The 25,267-nt window shown below is 44.5% G+C and overlaps 1 protein-coding gene across 1 annotated transcript in view; it reads left to right on the top strand.

Annotated features, from left to right (window-relative positions):
• Positions 1-25,267, top strand: part of DNAJC6 (DnaJ heat shock protein family (Hsp40) member C6) — a 51,929-nt gene that overhangs the window by 12,647 nt on the left and 14,015 nt on the right. The window contains exons 2-8 of the mRNA XM_085315231.1: positions 15,223-15,373; positions 16,325-16,374; positions 16,481-16,629; positions 20,439-20,561; positions 22,665-22,798; positions 23,987-24,181; positions 24,588-24,705. Coding sequence (XP_085171357.1) covers positions 15,223-15,373; positions 16,325-16,374; positions 16,481-16,629; positions 20,439-20,561; positions 22,665-22,798; positions 23,987-24,181; positions 24,588-24,705 — 920 coding nt within the window. The remainder of the gene's footprint in view (positions 1-15,222; positions 15,374-16,324; positions 16,375-16,480; positions 16,630-20,438; positions 20,562-22,664; positions 22,799-23,986; positions 24,182-24,587; positions 24,706-25,267) is intronic.

The following is a 25,267-nucleotide window of genomic DNA, read 5'->3' as shown; positions in this document are numbered from 1 at the left end:
CCCCCCCCCAAGCACCCCTGGACCTGAACTGTGTTAATTATCCCCCCTGCCCCCTCCTGTAAATCATGGACTGGGGGACCAGATGGCCCTTGTAACTGGTAACGAGATAGAGCTCTTCACCGCTAAATCACAGGTTCAGATTTGCCTGGGTCATCAGTGACCAAGAGCTAGCAAGATCTGGCAGCTTGGTGGGGGGGGGTCCATAGAAATGACCTGGCTCCAGGTCTGGTTGCTCAGGTGTGCCCGTCGCAACGCGCATCCACAGCCTTCGAGGATAACTTCCTGAAGATCAGACTTGTGCAGGGGAATATCCYGTTTAGTTGCAAGGGGCCAAATTTGATATCTATGCGTTATGAGGGGATGATTTAGCAGAGATCTGTACCAGTTCATGMGTGTGGTTTCCCAAGACGCACAGTAAGTATATAGAATACTTTATCTTTGTTTTAAAGTGATAACCTTTTCCAGAGCAAAAAACTAATGACCTGTGTCTGGACTAGGGTGAGGAGAGGCTTTGCTTCATTTTGTTTTGTTTTTCTTACACTTATAATTTTTTCTGATAAGTTCTCTGATAATAAAAATAATGTTTCTTTCCCCTTTTCCTTCTCCATTAAAACTTGCCAATCTAGGGTTCTTTCTGTGTTGTTTTTAACTTCTAGATTTTTGGAACTGTCTTTTAATTTAGTACTACTGCTGGAGTTGCTCACAACAACAGTATGTGTCAGTAGATTCACAGTAGGCTGCTGTGTAATAGTTGCTTGGATTCCTACATTGGCACCCACAGAGATGGTTGGATATTATGGTCACTTTAAAATTTACCATTAAAGCAATTATCAGARTGAGCTTCCTAAAGTTTTAAGAACCAGAGGTCTTAGGGCTGCAGAAGGTTGTGTTCGCATCCAGCCAGGTGTGAGGAGCAGCCGGTAGCTCGTGTCAGGCGGTGGCTTTCGTCCGACGTCCGCGTAGCGCGTTGTCTGAGCGCTCCTGCTGCAGCCGGTCTGTTCTGCTGCTTCGAGCCGTTCCGCTTCCCGCTGAGCGGAAAAGACGTGTTTGTGGATAGCGAGACAATACCGTTATTTATAGGTTGTTTGTGCAATATTCACAAGTGAATTCCCAACTTCAAAAGTACAACTACTGAATACGAGGACATCCTAGAGGGTGAACTGTACTAATGCTCTCCGTCGGTTTCTAAGGGGGATGCTCGCCCCCTCGATACCTGGAACTGGTCAAGGGCCGTTTCCAGGACTCGGAAGCCAACGGTTCAGAAATCTGCGTTAATCCGGGTTCCCTTCCTTTTGTTCACTTTGGTACTCCCACCRGCAATGCCTTACAGCCCATCGCCTAAATCTTAGGGGCACTGTACACAGCTACACACCTGACGCTGAAACAGCAACAAGCCTCAAACCTCAATGTGGCTCTTGAGTTTATGGAGCATTTTGTGATACTTTCTGTTTAGTAAGGGCCTTCTGCTGTGGGTTTCTAGATCTTCACGTAAAGTTCAAAAAATCCGCGTGTAGCATGATACTTGATTTACAATCCGACAACCGTACTCCTACCTGCCTTGATCTGTTAAGCACTTCATGCTGATAAATGGTTAATTTCATCAGTTCAYAGTAAACATAATTTTCTTTACTTAGTAATGGAATTGTAGAAGTTCAAAAAACCATATCCACCCCTCTAGCATGCTTGTGACTTCTAGTGATTCAGTAATGGAAGCTGCTTATTAATTGGGGCATGATTTATCTTTAATTCTTCGTSAAGATGGATGGTGAGGGGTAGCTGGGACTAGGGAGCACTACAAGACAGAGAAGAAAATAATAACCTGTAATAATGCTGGTGTCTTGGCTAACTAATAGCAAGAACCTCCCCTTSCCCCCCAAACCCCATCCTCTGGTTATTTTGGGGGGATAAAATAAATAGAGAATATTAATATTAAAGATGTTTGAGACTGCTCCCGCTCACGATGGCGAAGTGTAAATTCACAGGATGGGCAGTGGGAGAACATATTTCAATTGCAGGGAAAAAAAGATCTGAATTCCTCAGGAAGCGGAAGGGTCATAYAACCTGATGATACGTTACGAGGCAAAGGAAAACTTCACTGCTGCTTTGGGGGCATTTTGGGGCTGCGGCCTGTCTGCTGTGAGGGCRTATTTTGAAGGCAAAGCCCAGGAGGGTCCTGGCCAAATTAGAACACGCTTACTTCGGACATGCCTGCTTTCCTTGTACTGCAGTCGTCWCTTCCAGCTCCAAGACGTGGTTTGCTGGGCAGTGGAACAGCTGCTCTCTGAGGTATCAAAATGGCTTTTCTGTAGAGCAGTGAAGTAGCTCCCGGGTGTAACCCGGCGATCCGGGGCGCTCGGTGCGAGAGCTTGCAGATGCCGTGCCCTGCCTGCCCGCAGGGCTTCGTGCCCACCTCTCCGGGGGCGCGGGAGGAGCCGGGGAAGCCCGCCCGCCCGCCGCGTTGCGTCTCGCCCCGAGAGCCAGCCCGCGGGCGGTTGTGGTACGGTGCGACTGCGCTGCCGAACGCCGCGCGGGGAGCATCTCTGCGCGGGGACGGTTAGACGTCGTCAGGACGAGGGGCCCTTGCGCGAGCTTGAATTTGGCCGCCGCTCCAAATACAGGCGCTAACGCGCTGGAGTGGACTGGCTTGCACTTAACTGGTCTTTCTCTAACTTTAACTGGCAGCTGCYTGGTTTGTTATTAAGCTTATTGGTCGCTTAACTGGGAAGAGAACATCTTGTACGTGGAAGACGGGAAGAAAAYGATGAAAAGTGTAGATGAAGTGTCATGTTTCTTACTTCTGTGCTSAGAAGAGAAGTCTTGTATAATCAATATTTTACATGATTAATTTTAAGGCAGCTGCRTTACTCTGGGCATGGAAAAAAATGGACCTTTGCTCTCTAGAAGATGTATATAGATAAATATTAAGCAGTTACAGAACTACTGGTGAGGATTTATGCTGAAGGCAAAGAGCTGACAACTCTAGACAAATATCCCTGATTGGTTTGAACTAGAAAAGCTCTTATTTTATATTGCTACAATTATACTRATTGACATGAGTTCAGAAAGCAGGCCTCTGTTGGTTCTTATTTCTTTCTTTTTTTTTTTTTTTAATAAATGCAAAGTGCTAGTTTTTATTACTTAAAGCACCAACTTTTAATGTGGGCTGGCAATCTCATAAGTAACTTCTTGCAATAAGAACAATTGGCAGTTACAGCTATGCTGCAACTCTCAGGTACTTCTGATTACTGGCTCGATCGTGTTTTGGACGAGTATTGCTTGGTGTCCAAAAAAGGAACAAAAAGCCACTGTGTGTGTGTGTGTGAGCACGTGTGTGCATTGGGGGGTTTGCTATTAGGGGATGTAAGCGTGACTAGGATGGGAGCTCGCAAGGAGAGGCTCTCAAGGTAGCACTTGAGGCTTAGCCTGCACGTGCAGCCAGTGCGTTGCAGGTGTGAGAGCAGTCTGTGAGCTCCAGTGACTAAGCCTGGGAAAATAAAACACTTAAAGTCTCTTTTATGACTGGTAAACAGGTTTTGGTCTGGATTATTCAGAGCTCTTGCGCTGCCGCAACCGATGCCACGAGGAGGAGCRTTGCTAGAAGTCGTTTAACTGAAGAAGTGACAATTTTTAAAGCTGCTTAAAGTCAGGATACGTGTGTGCTCAGAGGCGCGTGAAGGAGGCGTCTGACCTGTGGCGATGGCGAGCGTTCCCCGGCCAGGGCGGTGCTCGGCTCGGGAGCCGCGCGCAGAAGCCSTTACCCGCAGCAGCCGGCACGGCCGCCCCGCCGGCGCCCGACGCCTCTCGCGTCGCCGCCTGGCTTGCGGCTGCTTTAAACTTTGGTTCAAAGAGTTTAGGTCTGACAGAATATTGGTCGAGGTGTGATTTAACACAAAACCTCGAAGTTAAAGCTCAGCGTCGTCTGATCCTATAAGGCTCCGTTTCAGTTCTGGGACTTTCTGCCATGCGTTAGAGCTCTCTGCGCATCTTTCGTACGGGCCCTTGACGTTTAAATGATCAAGTCCTGATGTGAAGTCTTAAATCCTATAAAAAAGGATTTAAGACTATCCTTAAAGCCTATACTAGATGCCGTGCACTAACATGAGGACAGTGGGTAACTGCAGCTGGCTCTCTAGTGGGACCTATACATTTCCATTACTTCTGAATACTCGTTGGTGCAGAAAGTATGCTGGATTTTGGTTGGAAGTTTGAGGGAAGGGGAGAAAAATGGGAGACTAAAGCAGAAGTTGGAAGGACACAAAATGTTGCAAGTTCAAAACAAATTCAAATAAATCATCTATGTAGTATTTCCCTTTTTATTAATTCCTGAAAGTCTTTGTAAGATGAGAAGTAGGCAATGAAGAAACTTTCTTTTTTAAACTCTTGCTGTGGCATTCATTAATGCTTTCTCGCCAGTTTGCTGCGTATTGAAAGAAAAAGAGGATCTGTGAAACACAGAAATACAAAAGTAACAGCAAGAATGCGCTTTACAAAAGGAACAAACCCCTGGTCTGTGCTCTCCCCTGGCATTTATAAACTATATAACCTACAAAATAGCTTTTAAACACTCGGGGAATAGACTGAGTTGCAAGCGTAATCTCTCATGTGCCGATGATTACTCTTCAGCGAGTCAGAGAGACGTCTCCGTGCCGCTGGCGCGGAGGCCAAGACCGTCCCCGACAATGCGGTCTTGTGCTCTGCTATTTGCATTCTCAACCAAGGCGGTTCAGTTCAACTCTTGTTTGTATACGGGTTTTGGACACTTCAATGGTGGGGTGTTGGCAGTAGTTTTTTAAGGCAAGAAAGAGAAGGAGTGTAAATCAGCTTTAAAGACCAATTTCTTGGTTTGTGTTAATATTTCAGCCTTCTACCCTGAAATGCATTTTGTTCAATGTAATACAAGCCCCATAAATAAGGGGAAATGTGTAACAAACTCGGTACAGAGCTGGGGGAAGGAGGGCTTTTATTTGTCCTGTCATCACTACTCTTCTTAAGAAAAAAAGAAACAAAAAGCCCTCTTCATGGAAATCATACGTATTGTGTAGCTGATGGTGCAACCTGTATTTTTATTTAATGTTTCTAAAGCAAAAGCAGAAATATCTTAATTCTTAAAATTTTCATTACATTTATAGTTAGGTGTCTGTAATGAACCTTCAGATAAAAAGCCTTAGGCTCATCCAGTATTCATTATAGGTTGCTTATTTGCTTGGTAGTGGTGGGGTTTTTTTCTGTTTGTTTGTTTGTTTGTTTGTTTTTGTTTGTTTTAACTATAGAAAAGAACAAGGAAAAAAGTTTGAGCTTCTCAGCTTCTCTGCCCTACAGCTTTATATCCTGCCAGAAGCCCTCAGAGTGCTTCCCAGAGGAGGTCACTTGCCCTATCCCAGCCCACACACGGAAAACTGAGGCACGGAGAGAAAGCACAACTCCTTGTGGAAAGAGGCATTCGGCTCCTCCAGTCTGGCCGGAGCTCGCGGAGGTTGGCAGCGCTGCTCGCCTGGAGCTGCCGCCCCTCATCAGCAAAAGTCCCCGCACAGAGATCTCCCTTTGCCAGTGATTTTTTTTTTTTTTGGGCATGAACCCAAGCCTTGATTCAAAAGGTGTCCAAGCATCACAACTATGCGGTGTCAACTCTGTGCTTACTGCGTAACGGGTGCCTGAGCGAGCTGGGCCTTTGCCTTGGCACGTGCGGGGCCTGCAGCCCGTTTTGTGAGCTGTGCTGCGGTCTCTAGTAGTGTGTTGTTTTGCACAGCAGGAACRTGCAGTGCTCCGTATCTTTGAGTTAATAGGAGCAAAGCAGAGCAAGGCTTCAAGTTCTCCAGAGGGAACTTCCTACTCAGCAGGGCTCCTCCAGGCAGGTGTCACTTCCTCCCRTCTCCTCTCTTTCCTCCCAATATTTGCACTACGTGAGCACCGTATAATCCTATGATGGGTTTATCTTCGCAACCTAACTTCGTCTAGATGGGAGTGCTCGTCGCTTCCAGGAGCGAGCGCGGCACAAGTGCTCCACAGCGTCGCTGTCCTGCTGGGAGCGAAGCTGCCGAGAAGTTCTCCTGCAGGTAACAGCACGGCTTCGAGTCTTGAGGCAGTTTCTACCTGGTACCCATTCCAGGCAAAAGCTCTACGTGCACGTGGTGCCAGCTAATTTCAGGAAGGTTGTGCTAAAASACCAAAATCTCCTGTTTGAACAAATTATTTCAGATGCCTTAATGCTTAGGGTGTCTGTGGCACGAGCTGCGTCTGGGCTGAACGCTGCGTGTCCTTAAACGTTCCCAATGTTAAAACCTGCAGGTGCTGCACTGAGGAGCAGTGGTTCTGCTCATCGCCCGCACTGACTGTCCTTGCCAGCCCGCGGAGCCCCTCGAAGCATCCTGACACCTCAGACCTCCTCTTGGTCTGCATTTACATCCTGTAGCACATCCTCCGCCAACTTCTTGTCTAGTATTCCTTATACAATCGCAGCTTGTGTCACTGCCTCTGTCTGTTTCTTATGCTAATCGCCTACTTAGTAAAGAACTATTCTTTATTTATCTTCTCTGTATCTGAGCTTGTTGTGTTCTCAAGGAGCTCAGTGCAGGCGTATTTCCTTTCTGGGCAGTCCTGGGCTGCGTGCAAGTCAATCACTGCTCTCATCCATCAACGCTCCTCCAGCAGACCTAGCTTTCCCCTCCTACTTAAGAACTGTTTTGTCTTGAAAGCCTTGTCTTTAAGGCACTTAAGGCACTTAACYGCACAGCTTGGCTGTTTTTGTAGTTTCAGGATGAGGGATAATATTGGTTTATTTTTCTRTGATTTCTTTTTTTTTTCTTTCCTTATCTGATGAGTCCCTCTCCTGGCTCACGGCATGTTTCCCTCTTCCCCTGAGTCTGTTTAGACTCTAAACTTTTTTATAACCTGTTCTTAAACTTCCACTTGGTCTTACCTAAGTCATGTGGTTTAACCTCATTCAAAATAATCATCCATGTAATCGTGTGCCCTTAACGCGACCCCTGTCAAAGCTGGGCCAGGAGTGGAGCATTGCTTAAACTACTGCTTACATGGCTTAAGGGGCCTTTTGCTTGTTATGGAAATCCTGCAAAACCGCTAGCCAGCTATTCTGACTCCAGAAAGACTGTGTGCCRTTCTGCAGCAGCTTCTGTTATTAGTCTGGAAAACAGAAGTCTGTATATTTTTTTTGTTTTAATCCACGTTGCCTTTTGCTGGGRTAGACTGGTGTTGTAGGTGTTCCAGTAGTCACCGGAGATTTTCTGCATCTGTGTTTAGAAACCGTTGTCCAAATTATCTGTTTTACAGCTAATTCTGTGATTTACGTCTTGCTGTTGCTCAAACAAGTCTCCACTGTATTTTTTTTTCCTCCTATGCCTTTGTTTGGAGGTTGTCCTCGTTCCCCAAGAGGGGCGCCTGCTCTTCTCTCTGCTCCTTCTGGTGTGTCCCTCGCTCCTGCTTTCGGAGGTGAAACTAGAAATGCCTGTATTCAACACAGTGACAGGATTATGTACGCAGTTCGGCAGTTCAAATCTCATGCTTTAACACAACAGGCAATGAAAGGTTAAGGGAGGTTATTTGATTACTGAGGCAAAAAGCTTAATTCCTTAGCTGTGGCAAAACCACCACCGTGTTATGCACGGAAAGTGCAGTTACGGCTGTGCACCTAATGCTTCAGCGGGCGACGGCGGATCCCGCCTCGCCCCGCGACGCAGAAGCCCGTGGAAAAGGCGGCAGGAGGCCGCCTCTCCCTTTCCTTCCTTTCCTCGACCGACGAAACTGCGTCAGCCCTTCTCGTGCTTTGGGAGGTCCTCAGCGACCACCAGCAGGAGCGAACAGCTCGCACCTCGGCTGTTGCTGGTGGACGCGGTTTCTGGAGGCGTTTCCGTCGTTGCGGTTGGTTTTTGCTGCGGTTCTGGGGAATCCTTGAGGCCGCCGCGTGCTCGTCATTACCGAGCCGGGTATGGCAGCCGTGGCGTGTTGTCCCTTGTGCCCTCAGACAGCCCATCCTACTCCTGCTCACACTTCAAAAACATTTGCGTGCCTCCCCTGTGTGTGTTAAAGTGTCAGTAAGAACGATACATGTGTATTGGGATCCCAGCCGGACAGGCACCGAAGGCATCAAATGGTATCGGCCTGTTTTGCTACTGTTGTATTGCAGCTCTTCTCTGAATGTGTTTRTTATTTTTGTTTTTTACAGAATAACATTTTTAAGATCTCTCTGCTCAGTCTCTTAGGGGCTCTAACTACACCAGAAACCTGGGGCAGCGATGGAGGAGGGGACAAGCAAGCCTGGGTTTGTTATCAGAGAATTTAGTCTTCTCTTTATGTGAGTCTGAGGAATTTCCCAAGTAATTTCTGCAAATACAAGTGCTTTCCCTTCAGGTAAATGCCTCTCTATCTCTCTTAGGTGCCTCTACTGCAGCTAATTTATCTTTTACTCCTTTTAAGCCCCTTAACAAACCAGAGCTCAGTACCTATTAAAAAGCTGATGTAATCCTGATACTTGAGTTCTCCTTGATCTAGGAGAAGATGTAGGTATATAAARTAGCATAGATGCTGTGGTGGCTTTGCTCCCGTTTTGTAGAGCTTAGCTGTCCAAAAGAGAGCTATGCTCCAGCACAAGGAGTTAAGGAGGGTTAGACCGAACACCGTCTCGTAGCCTCCAAGACTGCTCTGAAGGGCACATTTGACAAATGAAGCACTTGGTGATAATCAGTAGTGTATAAAACTAGCTGCGAAGGAGCCACCTGCCTAGCAATACCTGCCTGTAGCAATGCTTGCCACCATYCCACCTGAAATCTGAGTTTAAATTGTTCCGTTAACATCTGTAAATTGATTTGCAATCTGAAGAAAGATAAAGTGCCAAGCATGGAAGAYGACCTCCATCTGGGGAACATAAGGAGCTGGAAACGTTGAGGGATATTGAAACTCCTCCTGCACAGGTCGTTGCTCGGCTTTCTGTTGCTGGTCCTTCTGCAGACACGCGCCCTCCGTGATGCTCTAATAATGCCGTGGCAGGAGCACCAGCCCCGCTGCTGCTTCTCCGCTCCCCTTCCTGCGCTGCTYGGACGCTTGTGTGAGTCTGAGACGGACCTCATGAATACGATGGCACTGTGACAGCCTGGTGTCRTATCCCTTAGAGCTGTGGAATTGCATCCTGCATTGCACCGGCTTTGCCGGGAGGGTCGTGAGCGCGGGGACCGTAAGCCGAGGCTGCACCTCGTCTGGCGAGCAGGGCCGCTGCGTGGCATTAGAAGCATAAATAGCACCAATTTTTGCTGAGTGTTCCTTCGGCAACAATGCTTGAGTTGTCTCTAAGCCGCAACAGCAGCGGCCCGGCCTCCTCCGGTTTGTGAACCGTTAAAAGAGCTCTTTCTTCCAAGGCAATGAGCATCCTGCATCAGATGTTCCTGCTTCTCTTGGTCCCGCCTCACACTGTGCCGTGGTAATGGGGTGTGGGGAAAAGGCAAGTGGGGGGGGAACCCCGTAAGTACTTCATGGGGAAGGAGAAGCAGTGACAACTGCTGAATCTGTAAGTTGGGACAGGTATGCAGTTAGCTGATGAGTGTTTTTGTGTTTTTCCCCCTCAGCGTAGCGCCAGACTGTCCTGTACCGTAGAAACAGAATTCAAAAGCACATTTAATGCTCTCAAACTAACCCTCCCATAGCTTTTGCCTAAAGGAGAACTGAAATCTTCCATAGCTGTTTTTTTTTGAATTGATCCATAGCGCTCATGCTGATTTTTGAGTCATATTTTATTTTGCTACCTTAAACTGAAACATACTGACATCAATTTATTGGAGCCACAGCCGTGTGAGCGCATATAACGCACTGTTTTTTCCACGAGGGGGGAATGAGTTGTTTTTCTGCCCCCTCAGTAGAAGGGTATGTTGGAGCACAGCCCTGGGAGCTCCTCGTTAAAATGCTACTGCTGTGAGTAAGAGAAGGTTCAGGTGACTTCTCTGCTTCTAGTAGGGTAAGCACGTGCCTCTGAATCTCCTTAACGATAAATTGCTCTTTCTACAGACTGCAAGTTGCTTAATTTAAATGCTTCCCCTGTTTCTGCAAGGGGCCAAATTGTACCAAGTGACAGGTACTTTGCAAYGAATTGTCCTGTGGAAAATGCTGTTTCTTAAGAGGGTAGGAGTGGAAAGGGTTAACGCCTCTTTAGAGAAGAACCGTGGTGTCTCCTATTCCTACAGGTGCCTAGTGAGGAATAGGGAGGATCTAGCTCTTTCCTCTCTCCTTCTCTGAAAGAAGTGCAGGGAGTAGTTCTTTGATCAGAAAAGGTTTGACGTTGAAGATACATATAGCATGGACAGACTGAGGTAAACCTGCTTCCTTTCTTATGATTTCATGTCTGCTTTTTTCCTGCCCTTTATAGGCAAAAAGAGTTTGCTTACTCTTGCTAATTAGCCTCTGAAACTTAGTATTTGCCTGATCTTGGATTTCTAGACCTCTTGCTTTTGCCTCCATGCTCTCAAGCTAAGTATRGCTTCATCAGCATTCAAATTGACACACACTAGGGGCCTTCTAAATGTTGGTTCCCTTCCCTCTTAATTCCTTGAAGAGCTGGATTTGGGGATTTGTGGTTTGCAAGATTTGGGGATGGCCTGGGAGGTGCCCAGAGCACGAAACACACCCCAGCATGCGGCGTTGGACTGGCTGAACAGCCAGCCCATCTCATTTGCCCTGGATGCCATCTCTGGCCCTGAAATCCAGTGTTCAAGACTAGATTATTTTAGGAGTCTTTGCTTTTGACATTAGGCATACGTGCTACTTGTGAGAGCAAGGGAAGAACAGGTAGGGTGAATGGCTCTTTGGTGGCTGCCTGAGGTTGATTAGGAGCAAAGGACAGCCCCTTCTCAGAGAAGGTATTAACCCCCACTAGGGAAACTTTTTTCCCCCTAGAGGAGGAGGMGGAGGAGCGGCTGGGACAGTCTCGAGGGCAGCGGTACATATATGCATTGAGCCATAACAAACAGACTTCAGCTTGTCAACCAAATGGATGAAGCTGTCACTTTTCCATGCTGCTCTGTTGACTTGGAGTGCTGAAATGAGGAATTCATGGCTGTCATCACCTAACAGTTTCTCTTGAATTATTCTGTCTTACGTATTGTCTCAGTCCTCCTTTGCWGTGAGCGTACCGCGTCCAAGTTGCTACACTGAAAGTTCCTTTATTAAGAATTTTACAAGCTGTAGTTAGTGAACAGCCCCTCCAAATGCAGATCRGAAGCACATCTGTGAAGCACACTAAGCCTTTCAAGGAATATCCAGAAACTGGGTTAGTGAAGAATTCTTACTGTGTAAAGAACAAGATGCATTTCATACACAAAAGCTGCTTATTCATAATAAGACTTCTAAAGAGTAACTCTAACACAAAGTTAATTGCTATGTGTTAACATGCTGAAAATTTGAATTGTTGCAAATTGCTGAGAATTGCAAATGTGCTGCTCTGCTAACTTGTGGTGAAGTATTTTCATGCAGACGAGCTTGCAAATACCCATTTCCACCAYAGCAGAAGATGCTGTTGTGGCTTGCGTGGGAATTTGGGGGTGTTAATGGTGGCTTTGGTTACAGCCTAACTGAGTAGGCATGCAGGATGCAGTTCCTGSTGGGGACGGGAGGGCTGAAGGGGGACATATGCCTTGCACTTCATTTTAATACGAGATGTGCCCATTGCCTTTGTGTTAAGCTAACAGTCTTTCTCCTGAGTTTACCACTTGACTCTTGTACAAAGATTTTTCTGAACAGGGAAGTTGTCCGCTCTGCCTCTAACTCAGTATCCTGACCAAGCTAGTGTTGATCATCTTACCTGCATTATCTCTTTCCTTCCAGGCTCCAAGATGGAGCAATTCAGAGATCTTTTCTTCAGACTTAGCAAGTGCCCTTCATAGTCCAGGGTTGTGCCTGGAAGCAAACAAGGATTACTAGAATCTTGTCTCATTGGCAGTATAGAAGTTGTATCTGTTAAAAGGGGCTGTAGAGGAGGAGGTGTGTGGCTGGGCACTCCTGGTGCGTGTGTGGTCTTTGCGGYGGTGGTGGTCGGCCTGATCTAACTTCTGGTGATTGTGTGATTGGAGCAGGTTTCTGCTGAGTTTTGGATGCCTCCTGCCACAGGGTAGGATTTAGCACACTGGCCAGCCTGCAGAGGACGTGGTGGAAGACTCCCCTGCCATTTGCTCAGGGCTTACATGTTCAAGAAAAGCAAGTTTGTCAAGATAGCACTGCTGGAGAGCAGCGTACAGATACACAACGACAGCGGCGGGTGATGCTAGGTCAGCTGGCCAGTTTCTCCAGGAGCTGTGTGGAAGATGATGGTGTCTGACTGGAATGTTAATGCTTTAACCATTTCCACCCTGGTGCTGGGACTTGTGTGACCTTTAAACTGCTTATTAGAGGAGCCTTTGAATATATTTTCACTTAGCATCTCTGCTGCATGCTGCTCCTGATCCTGAAGCTTTCATATTTCTGGAATGAAGTTAGATTTTGTTTCTCTGTGAACAGCCTGTGGAAGCTGTATCCTACCTAGTAAGAAAGACAGATGATCTTTGTCAGCACCTAGGATGCTGCTCTGATCCACTGGAGAAAAGATAATTAAGCGAATTATTGCACTTAGTATAGTGCCAAATACTGGYATGTTGTAAGCTTCTTCTATAGCTTTGCCTCATGTTAAATCTTAATGTAATGAAATTCTCATTCCCTTTCTGTTTTTCTTTTGTGCTCATTTTTGGGGAGTGGGATGGAGTCTTCAAGGTTTTATTGTTGAAAATGCTCTAGGAGAACAACAAAAAGGCTCTAAGAACATGGAAAATGTAGAAGATGCCTAGTAGCCATTGGTCTTCTGATCCCCTTGCCCCCTTTTCCCTGTTCTGAGTTACTAGCTTGCTCCCTTCCTTTCTTCTAAAGGCACTTTTAGTTTTGTAGGTCATTTCTTTCCTCCACTCCTGGGTCTTTTAACACAGAAGAATATGAAAGCAAAGTATTTGAAAAGATATCAAACACTGATTCCCTATTCAGAAGCCAAAAAGGTACTTTGATTTCTACTTAAAGTAGATACTTGGAAGTGATTTGGATAAAGGAAATCTTCCTATGCCTTAAGAAGTCATCTTCTGTTCTGAAGTTCTAGATTTTATTACAAGCACAATGGAGAGTGGAAGATACTGGCTCTGATTTTATCAGGTTAGCTCATGGATCTCATGCATATGGATCATGTCACCACATCACAGTGCATTAAGTACCCCTGGTGAACAGGGGAGTAAATAGGATCACTTTACCAGTGGAGTCTCCAAGTTAAAGATATATTTATATTCATTGATAGCTTATGCTGGGTTTGAAATAGTGAATACTATTTAAATGGATTTGGTAATCTACAGAATAAATCAGCAGAGACATTTTTTTTAAACACATACGCTTTTCATGTTTCTTAATAGTCCTAATGCCCCCAGAATATTTATTCTGGTAATGATGATCTTGGAGCCATACTTCAGTAGTGTGTATCTAGTACCACTCATGTACATGCTATGAAACTAATGAAATTATAGCTGCAAAGTTTCTTTGTAAGCTTCCAAAAATGCATTATGAACACTGGGAATGCCACTGGCCTGCCTTAGCCATGGCAAATGTTTCAGTCTTCCGGGTGCCTGAATAATTAATAATGACCAGCACTGKTTTTGTCAGAAAGCGGCTGAACCACCACTCTAAAACAGGACGAATGTTTTCAGACCTTCTGGGTGCTCTGTGACRGGCACCTCATATTGGATGTCATCTTGGTTATTAAGGCCACCTTAGTGTGGCGTGTGTTTACGTAGGTGGCTTGTTAACTTGTTATGCTGGTTGATCTAGATCATTTTTCCCCCACCTCCTGCAGCTCTCATTTTAACTAACTTCTAGCTGATCTCTTCTACTAGATAAAGAACAGTGAGTGGTCTCTGAGAGAGTTTGTTCCGCTTTACCTGGTCTTTAATTGTTCTGAAAATTAATCCATGTCTTGAAATAAACTARGAGTTGACTTAAAACTAATGAGACTGAAGCGGTAGCATTTAGACTAATCTGACATAATAAGGTACAAATGTATAATTAAAGTAATACAGCTTAAGTTTGGTAAGGTCAAAATATTTGAGGCCTGGTGAACAGAAAATAATTTAAGTAGCCAAAAACCTGATTTATAGATGATAAATAAACATTTTAAAATATAATKATATTAGGCTCGTGTGTGAAAATTCTGCAATAAAACAAAAGCATGATTACTGAAGTCTACATCTAATTATATTTCTATGTACAGTGCAAGTCATTCTTAGGAAATGTACAATGTAATAAGAAAGGCTACAGTAAAACAGTTCTTGATTAAGACTGTGGAATAGTTATTTTATTAGAACTGTAAAATGCRAACACTTGAAGTACAAGACCATATCACGTTTCATCAAAATAACGTTTGAAGTTGCTCTTCCGCTGTCTTTTAGTCTTGTATTGGCTTTGCAACTTTGACATTTCAAGCTGTGAAGAAAARGCTTACTAAAGAGGTGATCTTTGAGGCCCTGCTCCCCTTTAGACTTACCAAATTGGTGAATCCTGTACTAATGCTGCAAGTACAGGAATATCCAGAAAGCTTCTCTCTTTTTCAGCCAGAAAGTTATTTTCTCAACTCTTCTCCTTTTCTCTCTCTAAAAAACAAACTTCTATCTCCTTCCTTTCAAGCAAATGTAACTCTACTCTTAAATGACTTAAAGTCACTCCAATTATTTATTTAATATCCATAGAAATTGATAGTCATAAGACAGCCTTCAGTCACCTAGCTGCATTCAAACTGATGGCCGTGACAGTCATGCTGWAGAGCTGTTGTAGGTACTAGAGACTCTTTCTTATGCCTGTAGAGGCAGTTGTTGATTTGGTCTTGTCTGTGATTAGCAAATTACTGTGATTAGCAAATGCATACTAAGGAGCTGAATGTAACTTTTCTCTGGTCTTGCTTTGGGTTGAGGTGAGACATGCTGAAAGGCTGTTGATACGGTACTGGTACTAACCACCCAGCCTACATACAGCACTGAGGCTCTCTGACAGTGTCTGCGGCCAGCAAGWGTGTGCCACTTCTCACCTCTGCAAAATCACTGCTTTAATGAGCAAAACTGCTTTTGCACTGCTCTTAACAGGCCTAGTTCTGTCTGAATGGAGCAGTAGGTTTGGCCCTATGGATTTGTTCCAAAACAGTGATGTTGGGTTTGGTTTTTGTTATGCTTGAAGGTGCCTCATCACCAGACATGGAATCCAGCTATGGGGGAGGCTTGCTAGATATGGTGAAAGGAGGAGCAGGGAGACTCTTCAGCAACTTGAAGGATAACCTGAAGGACACCCTGAAAGATACATCTTCAAAGGTCATGCAATCTGTTGCCAGGTACAGTACAGCTAAAACTACATAACTCAGGTGAAATCAGTAGCTGCCAAGTGCCAGTCTGAGCKGTCATCTTAACTAGCACAGTATGAGGAAACCATGCTTCCAGATGACCTRATGAAAGAATGAGGTGCAAATCACAAGTGACTTCTATAATTCTGTCTTATAATTGGGTTTTTGGCCTCAAGGAAGCAGAAAAAAAAAAGTAAAACTCTTAAGCTTGATAATAACCAAATATCAGCATTCTGAACTCTAAATGAGGCCTCCCTGTGAAAATGGAGTGTGCAGTCTCCAGTTCTTTCACTTCCCCTTGTGGAGTCCTCCTACCACTTAGCCGCACTTCAATATTTTTATCACTAAATTTGGCTCATTCTGTGTTTCAGCACTTCATCTTCTGTGCAAGAAGATTCCTCTTGCTGAACAACCTAATTTTCCCTCTTAGCTATTTTAACTGCTCCCTTTGCTAAAGCCATCTTTTGAGTTAAAGAAAAAGCTGAGTTTGATGCCCAGATTTTGTTCTGGTCATCTGTGTTGGTGATATCCCCTCTACTTGCCACTGAGTGATAGGGGCTACAATAAATTAAATGGACTAGAATGCAAGACTCCGGAGGTTTTGAAGGATTGGCAAAGGGGCTACCTAAAAGATTTCTCCTGAAAACTGGCACTAACAATTAATGAAAAAATGGTGGAAAAGGGATTTTTCTTTTTCTTTTTTCTCTTTTTTAGAAGTTTCTGCATCCAGTTAATACAAGTGGGTATAAAAGGGAAGGCTAGGTCATTGATTTTAGGAAATTATTTGTACCTTTTTCTTAAGACATAAAGACASAATATAAAGAATCAGTTTTAAGGTTGTTCTTTCCTAACGCTGTTTTGATGATTTGTATTGGTTCTGTTGGTAGTTAGATGTCTTCTGTAAACAAGTGCATAACATCTGTCTCCTACTTTATCTTTTAGTTACACCAAGGGAGAGCTAGATATTTCATACATTACCTCAAGAGTCATAGGTAAGTACTACTTTTTGACATAAATAAAACTTGCAGCATTCCAGGGTTCAGAATTCATAAACATCTTACTGTACTTACTCAGCCTGGCTTCTTCTTGCATTTCTAGTGATGTCTTTTCCTGCTGAAGGAGTTGAGCTGGGATTCAGGAACCACATCGAAGACGTACGGACGTTCCTGGATTCCAGGCATCCTGACCACTACACAGTCTTCAACTTGTCACCCAAGTATTATCGCAGTGCCAAGTTTCATAACAGGGTGAGCCTGTTCAGACAGGATAACAAGAACGTTTCTGGAGAGGTTTCTAAAGTCCTCCCAATCTTCCTGTGAAACAAGGCAGCAGTTTGCGTTTGTGTCTCCTGGGTGTGGTAGGATGTAATGGGAAAGGGGAGTATAGCTGTTTTCTAAGCTGCTGTGGTCTTTTCTGTGTATTATCTGATGTCTGGGACTTCAGGAATTAGTGCTGGGAAGTTCAGGATGTATGCTCATACTAGGAGCCTGTGTGAGTAAGGGGAGTTGCACAGAGCTGGTCCTGTGCTGCTCTTGGCTCCTACGCAGCTGCTAGAAGCTGCTGTGGAGGCGTAAGGAGTCAACGTGTCTTCTGGAGCACACCTGCATAGGGGTGTGAGAAACGAGCTCGTATACAGACAGAAGCGGGTGCATACGTACCAAGTGCGTGCGCACACCCGGCGCAGGCATAGCAAAGCGCTGGCAGCACCCGCGAGGCGGGGTGCAGCCGCGGGCGCGTCGGCGGCGTGGTCGCGGGGGCGGCAGGGGTTCGGCAGGAATTCTGCTGGCTGTCTGACAGCCTAACAAATGTGCTTCGGAAGAAATTACCAACGAAAGAAGGGAGCTTATTTTCATGCCGAAGGATCCTTCAGTTGTGTTGGAGTGCTTAGCAGGCAAAACGCAGGCCTGGAAACTAGATCTAAGGTGTGTTTTAGCTCTTCTGCTGCTGCAYGACTCCAAAAAGCTACGTGCATGCTCTGCCCCAGCGTCCTTCTCTCAAGCCAGAACAGTGTACGGAAGCATTGCTCTGATTCCTTAATGGCTTTTAAAGGATACCTCTGTATGAAATATCGCTGCTGGAATGCAAGATTGGGCCTGTTCTTTCAGAAAACTTGCTGTCGTTTCCCTCTGCTACAGGGAAGTAGTGATTTATTTTGCTGCTGTTGCCTGCAACAAAAAAGGCAACAACAGCTGCCCAGCTTAACCCTCTGTCAGGGAAAGCGAATCTCACGCCGTGTAAGTCTCACCTCATTTCAGTTTGAGGTATAGCTGARTTTATTTTCAGCAACTGTTCTAATTGCCTATAACCACTCAAAGCAAATTTCTTAGTGACTGTCACTAGCCAGCTATGACTTTAAATACAGGTAAATGAGCAGGAAAGACTAAAAAATAACAAGGGCCCTGGATCTTCAGTTTGGCTTGGTTCTGGTRCATTGCTCTTGGGAGGAGGAGGACAGATGTTATGAGAGCCTAGCATTAAACCTCTGCTGGTATATTGCTTGACCTGGCTATAACTCCACAGTGCCTCCACCTCCTATGCTTCGTTTCCTACCCTACAAAACCACTTGACAAGTGACCTTATGTGACTTTCTAAGCATGACCTGGTGCTCTGTAAGCTATTGCCTTGACACACAAAAGAAGAAAACGATGCATCTTTTATTAAAACATAGTAAATTCAGGTTATGGGTATTATAATCTAGTAAGTATCTAATATTGACTCGAAGTATTTCTCAGGAAAATGCAATATGCAGAACACAACATGAGTTCAGACAGTCATATGAAACAGTTACRAGAAGTTCAACCTCATGTTTATACATTGGGAAGAATACTAATAGGCTATCAAGGGGGTGAAATCATATTGAGTGTTTTCCGCTTTGGATGTGGATGCCAGATGAAGYGAAGCTTTGAGACGCATATTCTTTAAATTGAATGACTTCTAATTCCTACCTTCYTTAAAACTTTTTTGTTACTTTGTGGTGATGGTTAGTGGCCTGCTGGGTCACTTGCTGCCTCTGATATGCCTGTGTCGGGAGGGAAGGCAGCCCTAGGTCTGAGGCCCCAAATCTCCAGTCTGTTGAGAAGAAGAGGGAAGCGTGAGGRCAAAACCTGCTGCTCGCTAATCTTGTATTCTGTTCTCCTTCCCTCTCTGCTTCGGCTCTCCAGGCAGGAGAGGAAACTCCCATCTGCTGAAGAAAATGCCAACAGTTTTAAAAAGCATACAACTCAAATATAGCATTAAACAAAACTAAACTTCAGAGTCCCTGATAGGCCATATTCTGGGCTCTTACTGCCCTAGTGGTAGTACTGAAATAAAACTAGTGCTACCTGCATACTTCAGAATCTCTATAGGAATTCTTCTTTCTTTTCTGTAATGTTGTCTTTCATGAGTGGTGGTGAGGTTCTACTTGAAATAAATGCAGTGCTACGTAATGCATATTTAATTTCCTAATGGCAGATCAACAAGCACACCTATAATTATAGGCAAGTAAAAACACAATTATGGACTGTTTGGAAATGTATATTATTTACTTGATAAGTGATAATGGCTTTTCCAGATGCTCTGCAGTGTATTGTCAGGAAACCTATTGAGAGTATCTTCAGTTGGAGAGTCACTGGTCGTATTAATTCTAGCAGCAGTTTGTGGTCTGGATTGCGTTTTGCTGGGCTAATTGCAAGTGGATCTTGTGCCTCTACAAGCATGATGCCAAAGTACTTGAGCTGGAGGGAGAAGACTTTTGTCTGATAATATAAAATGATGGGCATGCACCTGTATCTTACATTTATGCCATCAGTGCTCCTGCTGTGTTACAGACTTGAATGAATATTTATGATCCCTGTGTGTAACTCAGAATAGCCATTTTCAGTGATCCCTTAATTGTAGCAGTGCGTGCACTGGCAGGTCTCTAGAGCAGAAAGCTAACACCAGGCCTTCTGCACAGAAGGCTACAGAAAGTTGAACYTTTTATGCTTTGTCCCCCTCAGCCCTTCCTGAAAATGGCACAGAAAAGGTCCATGTAAAAGAAATGTACGCAACAGGAGGAATGAAACAAGCTACAGCTTTTGGGACAGGAAGAACAGTGGGGAATGGGGGTAGGGACAAATAACGCTGTAGAGAAGGTCAGTAGGAAATGGTCGTTCATTGCCTTCCAGAGTAAGGGACTTGAGCGTGGAACGACTTACTAGGTAGCCTGCACATCACGAAGCTGGTACTTGTTTACCGCATCCACGGCTGTATTCTAGGATGCTCTACAGACCRAAAATTCTCGTGAGTGCAAAAATCAATTAGGAAAATATATAGAAGAAGAAAATCTCCCGAATATTAAGCACAAATCCTCTGGCTGTGATGGGCTGGAAGCTGGGAGGATGCCTTGGTCARGCTGCGCTGCTCTGCTCCTTTACTCTCTGGACGTTGCTGCTGCTGCCCTCTGAGAGGGCTGCTTGGTAGACCTCAGCTGGGATTTGTGTGGAAGTCGGGTTTCCTGTGTCTGCTATAAAACGTTGTGAAATGTATGTAAGAGAGGATCCTAAAGACGACTTTTATGAAACTTGAAACATCTYCTTCCTTTGAGAAGATGGCATGGTYATGTATGGAAATCATATAGCTATTTAAGAACATCTAGTCACATAATCTGTTTCCGCTCCCCAGTTCTCTTCAAGCAGAACCCAAGTGTCAACTAAGAGAGAAAAATCACTTTATCTTACAGATAAGCTTGGTAATGTTGCTCCTTTAAATTCCTTCTGTGAGAAATGCCTTTTAAAAGACACTCCAAATAAAAACAAATGAAATAGAGATGTCTGAGAGCTATCTGGTGGCACAAAATCAGTGAGAACAACATCAATATCTTGTTATTTAACTGAGTTCTTTTTTTTGTCCCTTCATAATTCATTAAAATCTTGAAGCAGAATTATGAATGAGAGGAGATGGAGTAGATTAAGTACAAAGTAGATAGTAAGAGAGAAATACTCTTCTTGTACAATTTTTTTTTKKGGGGGRGGGGCAGGTATACTTGTACCATCGTGCTCTCACAAAACTGGTTTTCACTATGTGGTTCTTCTAGGTATCTGAATGTAGCTGGCCAGTAAGGCAAGCACCCAGCCTGCATAATCTCTATGCTGTCTGTAAGAACATGCACAACTGGCTACAGCAGAACCCCAAAAACGTGTGTGTCATCCATTGTATGGTAAGTACACCCGAAGGCAACTAAATCCGGGGATGTGTGAATCACCTGTCGGTGTCCGGTGTTGCATGGCTTGATCCTGTGCACCAGGATGGTGACATGTTCTAGACGAGAAATGCTGTAGAACTGAACCCCTGGAAGGGGACTTCTTTTGCCCTGGCATCTGTGGCGAAGTGGAAGATCTTACTATGAAATGTCAAGGGGCAATGCAAARGAAGAGAAATCAAAATAGTTCTAGCAGTGAACTAGTAGAGGTGAAGAAGAACCAAAAGGTTTGAACTTCAGCTGAGAACCGAGCTTAAGGATTGCCTGCCTGCTGCGTTGTCGCTAGTCACAGAGCGAAACACAGGTGGCTGCTCAAAGTGTGTAGTGGGGGGAGAGTTAAAGCTTTGGATTCTATTTAACTGTGATACTGAGACTCTTAAAGTCTCTCTGTAGTCACTGCTTGTCAGATCTGGCTGAAGGAGACGAGTTGCCTTCTGTTCCTCCTTGTGCATGRTAGCTGAACTGCTTGCTGAATTCCACTCAAGGGTTTTTCAAGACTGATGTAGACATCTGATGCTTGAAGATGATGTGATTCTGTATCAGYATCTTCTAATCTGGCCTCTGTCTCCTTTAGTATGGACAGTAATACCCAAAGGCAGAGTTCTGTTTAGCTCCTGGAGCCCAAATAAAATCGGGGAGGTTGCCAGCCCTGATCAGCGTGAACTGAAAGGAGCTGGGGAAATGACCAGCCCAAACTGCAYGAACCTCCCGTGCAAACCTAGCTGTTCCTGCCTTCTGTTGTACAGTTAGCACTCTGAGRTGTAAGCTTCCATTCAAAAGGAGACTAATACACACTTGACTTCTCTAGTCCTGGAAATCTAGCTCAAGAATCAAATTCCTTCACTGTCATTCAGGCACTAATACCAGGATAATGCTGTAAAGGGCAGGGAGTTCTTTTTAATGATTTCTAACAAGTCTGAAGAAGCCCACTCAGTTTATAGGAACTCTTTTCAGGGGCTAAAGCTTAAGGTCATCAGACTATTTGCCTTTTTAACACATGCTCAGGTTCAGCAGATTAGGGGCCTAGTTGGCTGTGGTATGACAAATCTTACCGTATGGTTAGAGTGCCTAAAAGGCAACTCTAATCTATATTGTAAGGGCCTGTATTACTTTTAACTTATGCTTCAAGCTTTCTGAAAGTGCCTGCCTGCCCGATGAGCCACTGAGACTTTCCTGTTTCTTGGTGCATCAATCTTGACTTCTGGGATCCTCTGAGAAGTGGGAGACGAGCTGTGCAGCTGGCACTGTGGTAGTGCTGAGCAGGCTCTCGTGTACCCATTGCTGTGCCATGAGCACGCGCCCAAAACTAAGCAGGCATTTGGAAGAAGCTGACGTAAGGGCTTTTTCTTCTGGTTTGGCTCACCAGAGATGGGGTATAGGCCAAATATCTCATCACCTAGAATGCCCTTGGATATAGCAAGGATACAGGACACGGATGATACTATGATTCTCTTGCTCCTGTATTTTTGGTCACATTTTTGGGAAACAAAGCAAACACAACAAGAAAAACTAAATTCCCCTTTCCCAACCAAACACCTACAGAAAGCTTAGGCWTGTTCAGGAGCAATCTGCAGGTTGRAAACTGGAGCTGTTTTGGGGATGGAGCCATGGACTAGATTTTCTGTCTATGTGCTCTTCTAGGTTAAATTCCTATTTATGTGGCTGCCTGAAGCCGTGATACAGTTATATTCTGATCCCTGTGGTTAGTTCCAGGCCAATGTTTGAAATAATCATGGCATGGTGGCTTGGGAGCATCTATGAAATACTGACATTCRTAGGTAAAATGTAGTTCTGGGCATTCAGACCAAGCCTAAACCATTACCCAGCTTTGGCTCCTGACTGGGTATCATCTTAGCTTTGATCCAGGCCAGTGCAACTAGCTGAAGTCCTAGGTATTAAACAATGACATAGGATTAGAAATTTTTCATTATTATGTGGCCTCATTACTAGACTTTCTGGGGAAATTATTTTATGTGACTGAAGGAGGAGGTGTTTTACTGAAGCTTAAAGGATATGCCTGATACTATGCATTTTCTGCCCTCCCTCCCCTTTCCTTAACAGGATGGCCGTGCAGCCTCAGCAGTTCTGGTCAGTGCGATGTTTTGTTTCTGTCACCTCTTCTCTAATCCAGGCCCTGCTATACAGTTGTTGAACTCAAAGAGACCTGGAATTGTACTTTGGCCATCTCACAGGAGGTAGCGTATACTGGTTAAATGCAAGTAACCAAGCTATATTCCTCATACTAAAAAAAATGTGCAAGTGCACGTGTGTGTGTTTTGGCAATGTGTTCCCAACTCTTAGGCTGAAACATGCATTCAGATTTCATTTAGTTCCACTGAAACAAGTGAAACTGCTAGTTTCAGTAAAGTAGTGATCAGATCCTGTGGAATTGCTGTCCTTGGAGATGCTCGGGGCTCGGCTGGATGTTTGCCCTTGAGCAACACAATCTAATCCTGAGATCAGGTATAGCTTTGAAGTTGCCTCTGCTTTGAGCAGAGAACGGGACCAGATGACCTTCAGAGGTCTCTTCCAACCTAAATTATTCTATGGCTTTACGATTTGGCAAAATAACGCCGCTGAGTTAAAAGAGGGACTCCATGTTGGAATACGGGGCATGTTGCGTACTCCAGCCTCTCCACCCAAACTAGCCTAAAGATTCTGGCAGGCGACAATGAACTGAAAACTCCAGAATTCCTATTCCAGGCGTTAGCAGTCTGATGCACTAGTCATGTTACTTAGCTTTGGCAGATCTTAAATAATGTTTATGGACACTCCCATTTTGCTCACATTGATGTAATACCGATGGAGGAACAAAATAAAGTATTACAATAGTTTTTGCTCTCAGGAAAACTGAGAAGTCTGTGGTTAACATGGCCTTATGAGGCCCCCTCTCTATGTTGACTTTGTCTGCATAGAATTTTTGCACTGTAAAAACCTCTTGCTTACAGTTTCCTTTAGCAGAGGAAATACTGCTTGCCAGAGCAAACCAAAGATGTAGTGTTAAATATGTAAAAATAATCCTTCAATGCCTGACTGAGAAAATACCTCGTGTACTATGTGCATGTGAAATAGAAGGTAAATTTCTACTGGTAAACCAGGAAAACCATTGCTCAGCATCTTCTCTCCTGAAGGGTGCAGAAAAACAATCTCCAGCCCAGAGCTAAAGGTTAACTTCTTTCCTCTTGATCTCTTTCTTGTAATTAAACATAAATCAGGAATGCAGATTTTGTGCCAGCTGCAAGCATGTTGGAGTATATGAAAATTCTACTTTTGGAACTGTGACAGACTAGCATTTTCACTGGATTTCAAGCAACTGTTCAAGTACAGAATAAAAATTGGTCATCTGGGGAGAAGATTTCAGTAATGGCTTTCTCTGTCTGCAGATACATAGGATACATTTGTGATCTAATAGCAGACAAGCCTGTCATTCCTCACTGCAAGCCTCTTACGATCAAGTCAGTCACCCTCAGCCCAGTTCCCTGTTTCAACAAGCAACGAAATGGGTGCCGGCCCTTCTGCGACATTCTCAGTGGAGAAACCAGAATCCTTACCACTTCCCAGGAATATGAAAGAATGAAGTGAGTTCCTGTAACCTCCTGAAGGATGGTCAAAGCAAGGGATGGGGTTGGTTTTGCTGTAACGTGTCTAGTATCTATGGTGGCTGCAGTCATTGTCACGCTGTCTGATAAATCATAGAGTGAAAATATTAACTGAAGACTGGTGCCTAGTGTTGAAAATGAACTGCCCGAGTAAGTCTGAAATCGTGTCATACACTGGAATGCCTTCACAGAGATAGTTCAGGATTATGCTGTTTCCTCTGTGAAATGTTTCTGTTGCAACTAAAACTAACACTAAGCAGAGTGCTGAATGCTGTTTCTGTTTGCTTGGCCTGAATGAGATGATAGCTTTTATGTTGACATTTTTGGGTGTTACTGATGTGTGGAAGGAAGCTTAATGACGGATCTCCTTCTCTTCCCTTTAAAGAGAATACCGTGTACAAGAAGGGAAAGTCCTAATTCCACTAGGAGCCACTGTACATGGAGATGTTGTTGTTTCTGTCTACCATATGAGATCAACCATTGGGGGACGCCTACAAGCAAAAGTATGGGTTTCTCTAACTTCTCTTGCATGGTAGAGGCAATGTAGCTAACTAAGAAGGGGGTAAATATGGGGTCTGAGACTTTATATGGCACTCATCTTGGTGGTGTAGAAAGTTTCCTTAGTTGACAACCGATGTGCACAAACTTGGGCAATACCAGTTGAAAACAAGGAACAGCTTTTGGATGAGTCTAGGATGGTTCTGGTGTCTTTTTACAGAGATGGGGTCTATTGATGGGTGCAGGATCCTTCCGGCTCCTGAAAAGACGAAAATCCCCTGTCAGTAACTAGCTCARGGCAACCCACCACCACAATCCTCTACCTATCTGTTGTAAGAAGATGGAAGAAGCATCATCTTCAGTTCAACTTCAGATGATTTACTGAGCCAGCGCTACTGCCTAGTGTACACGTTGCTTTTCCAGAACAGCCTTCACACTACACGGAGAATACTTCCCTCACTTTTGAGGGTGAAGAGGCAATAACGCTCATTTGTCAGCCATTGGGATGGGAAAGAACCTGTGAGCCCCTGGCTGGTCAGATAGCCACCTCTCCATAGCCAGACAACT

Source organism: Rhea americana, unplaced genomic scaffold, assembly GCF_003343005.1.
Source record: "Rhea americana isolate MKP2758 unplaced genomic scaffold, rheAme1 scaffold_423, whole genome shotgun sequence".
NCBI lineage: Eukaryota > Metazoa > Chordata > Aves > Rheiformes > Rheidae > Rhea > Rhea americana.
This window is presented reverse-complemented; position numbering and strand designations above follow the sequence as displayed.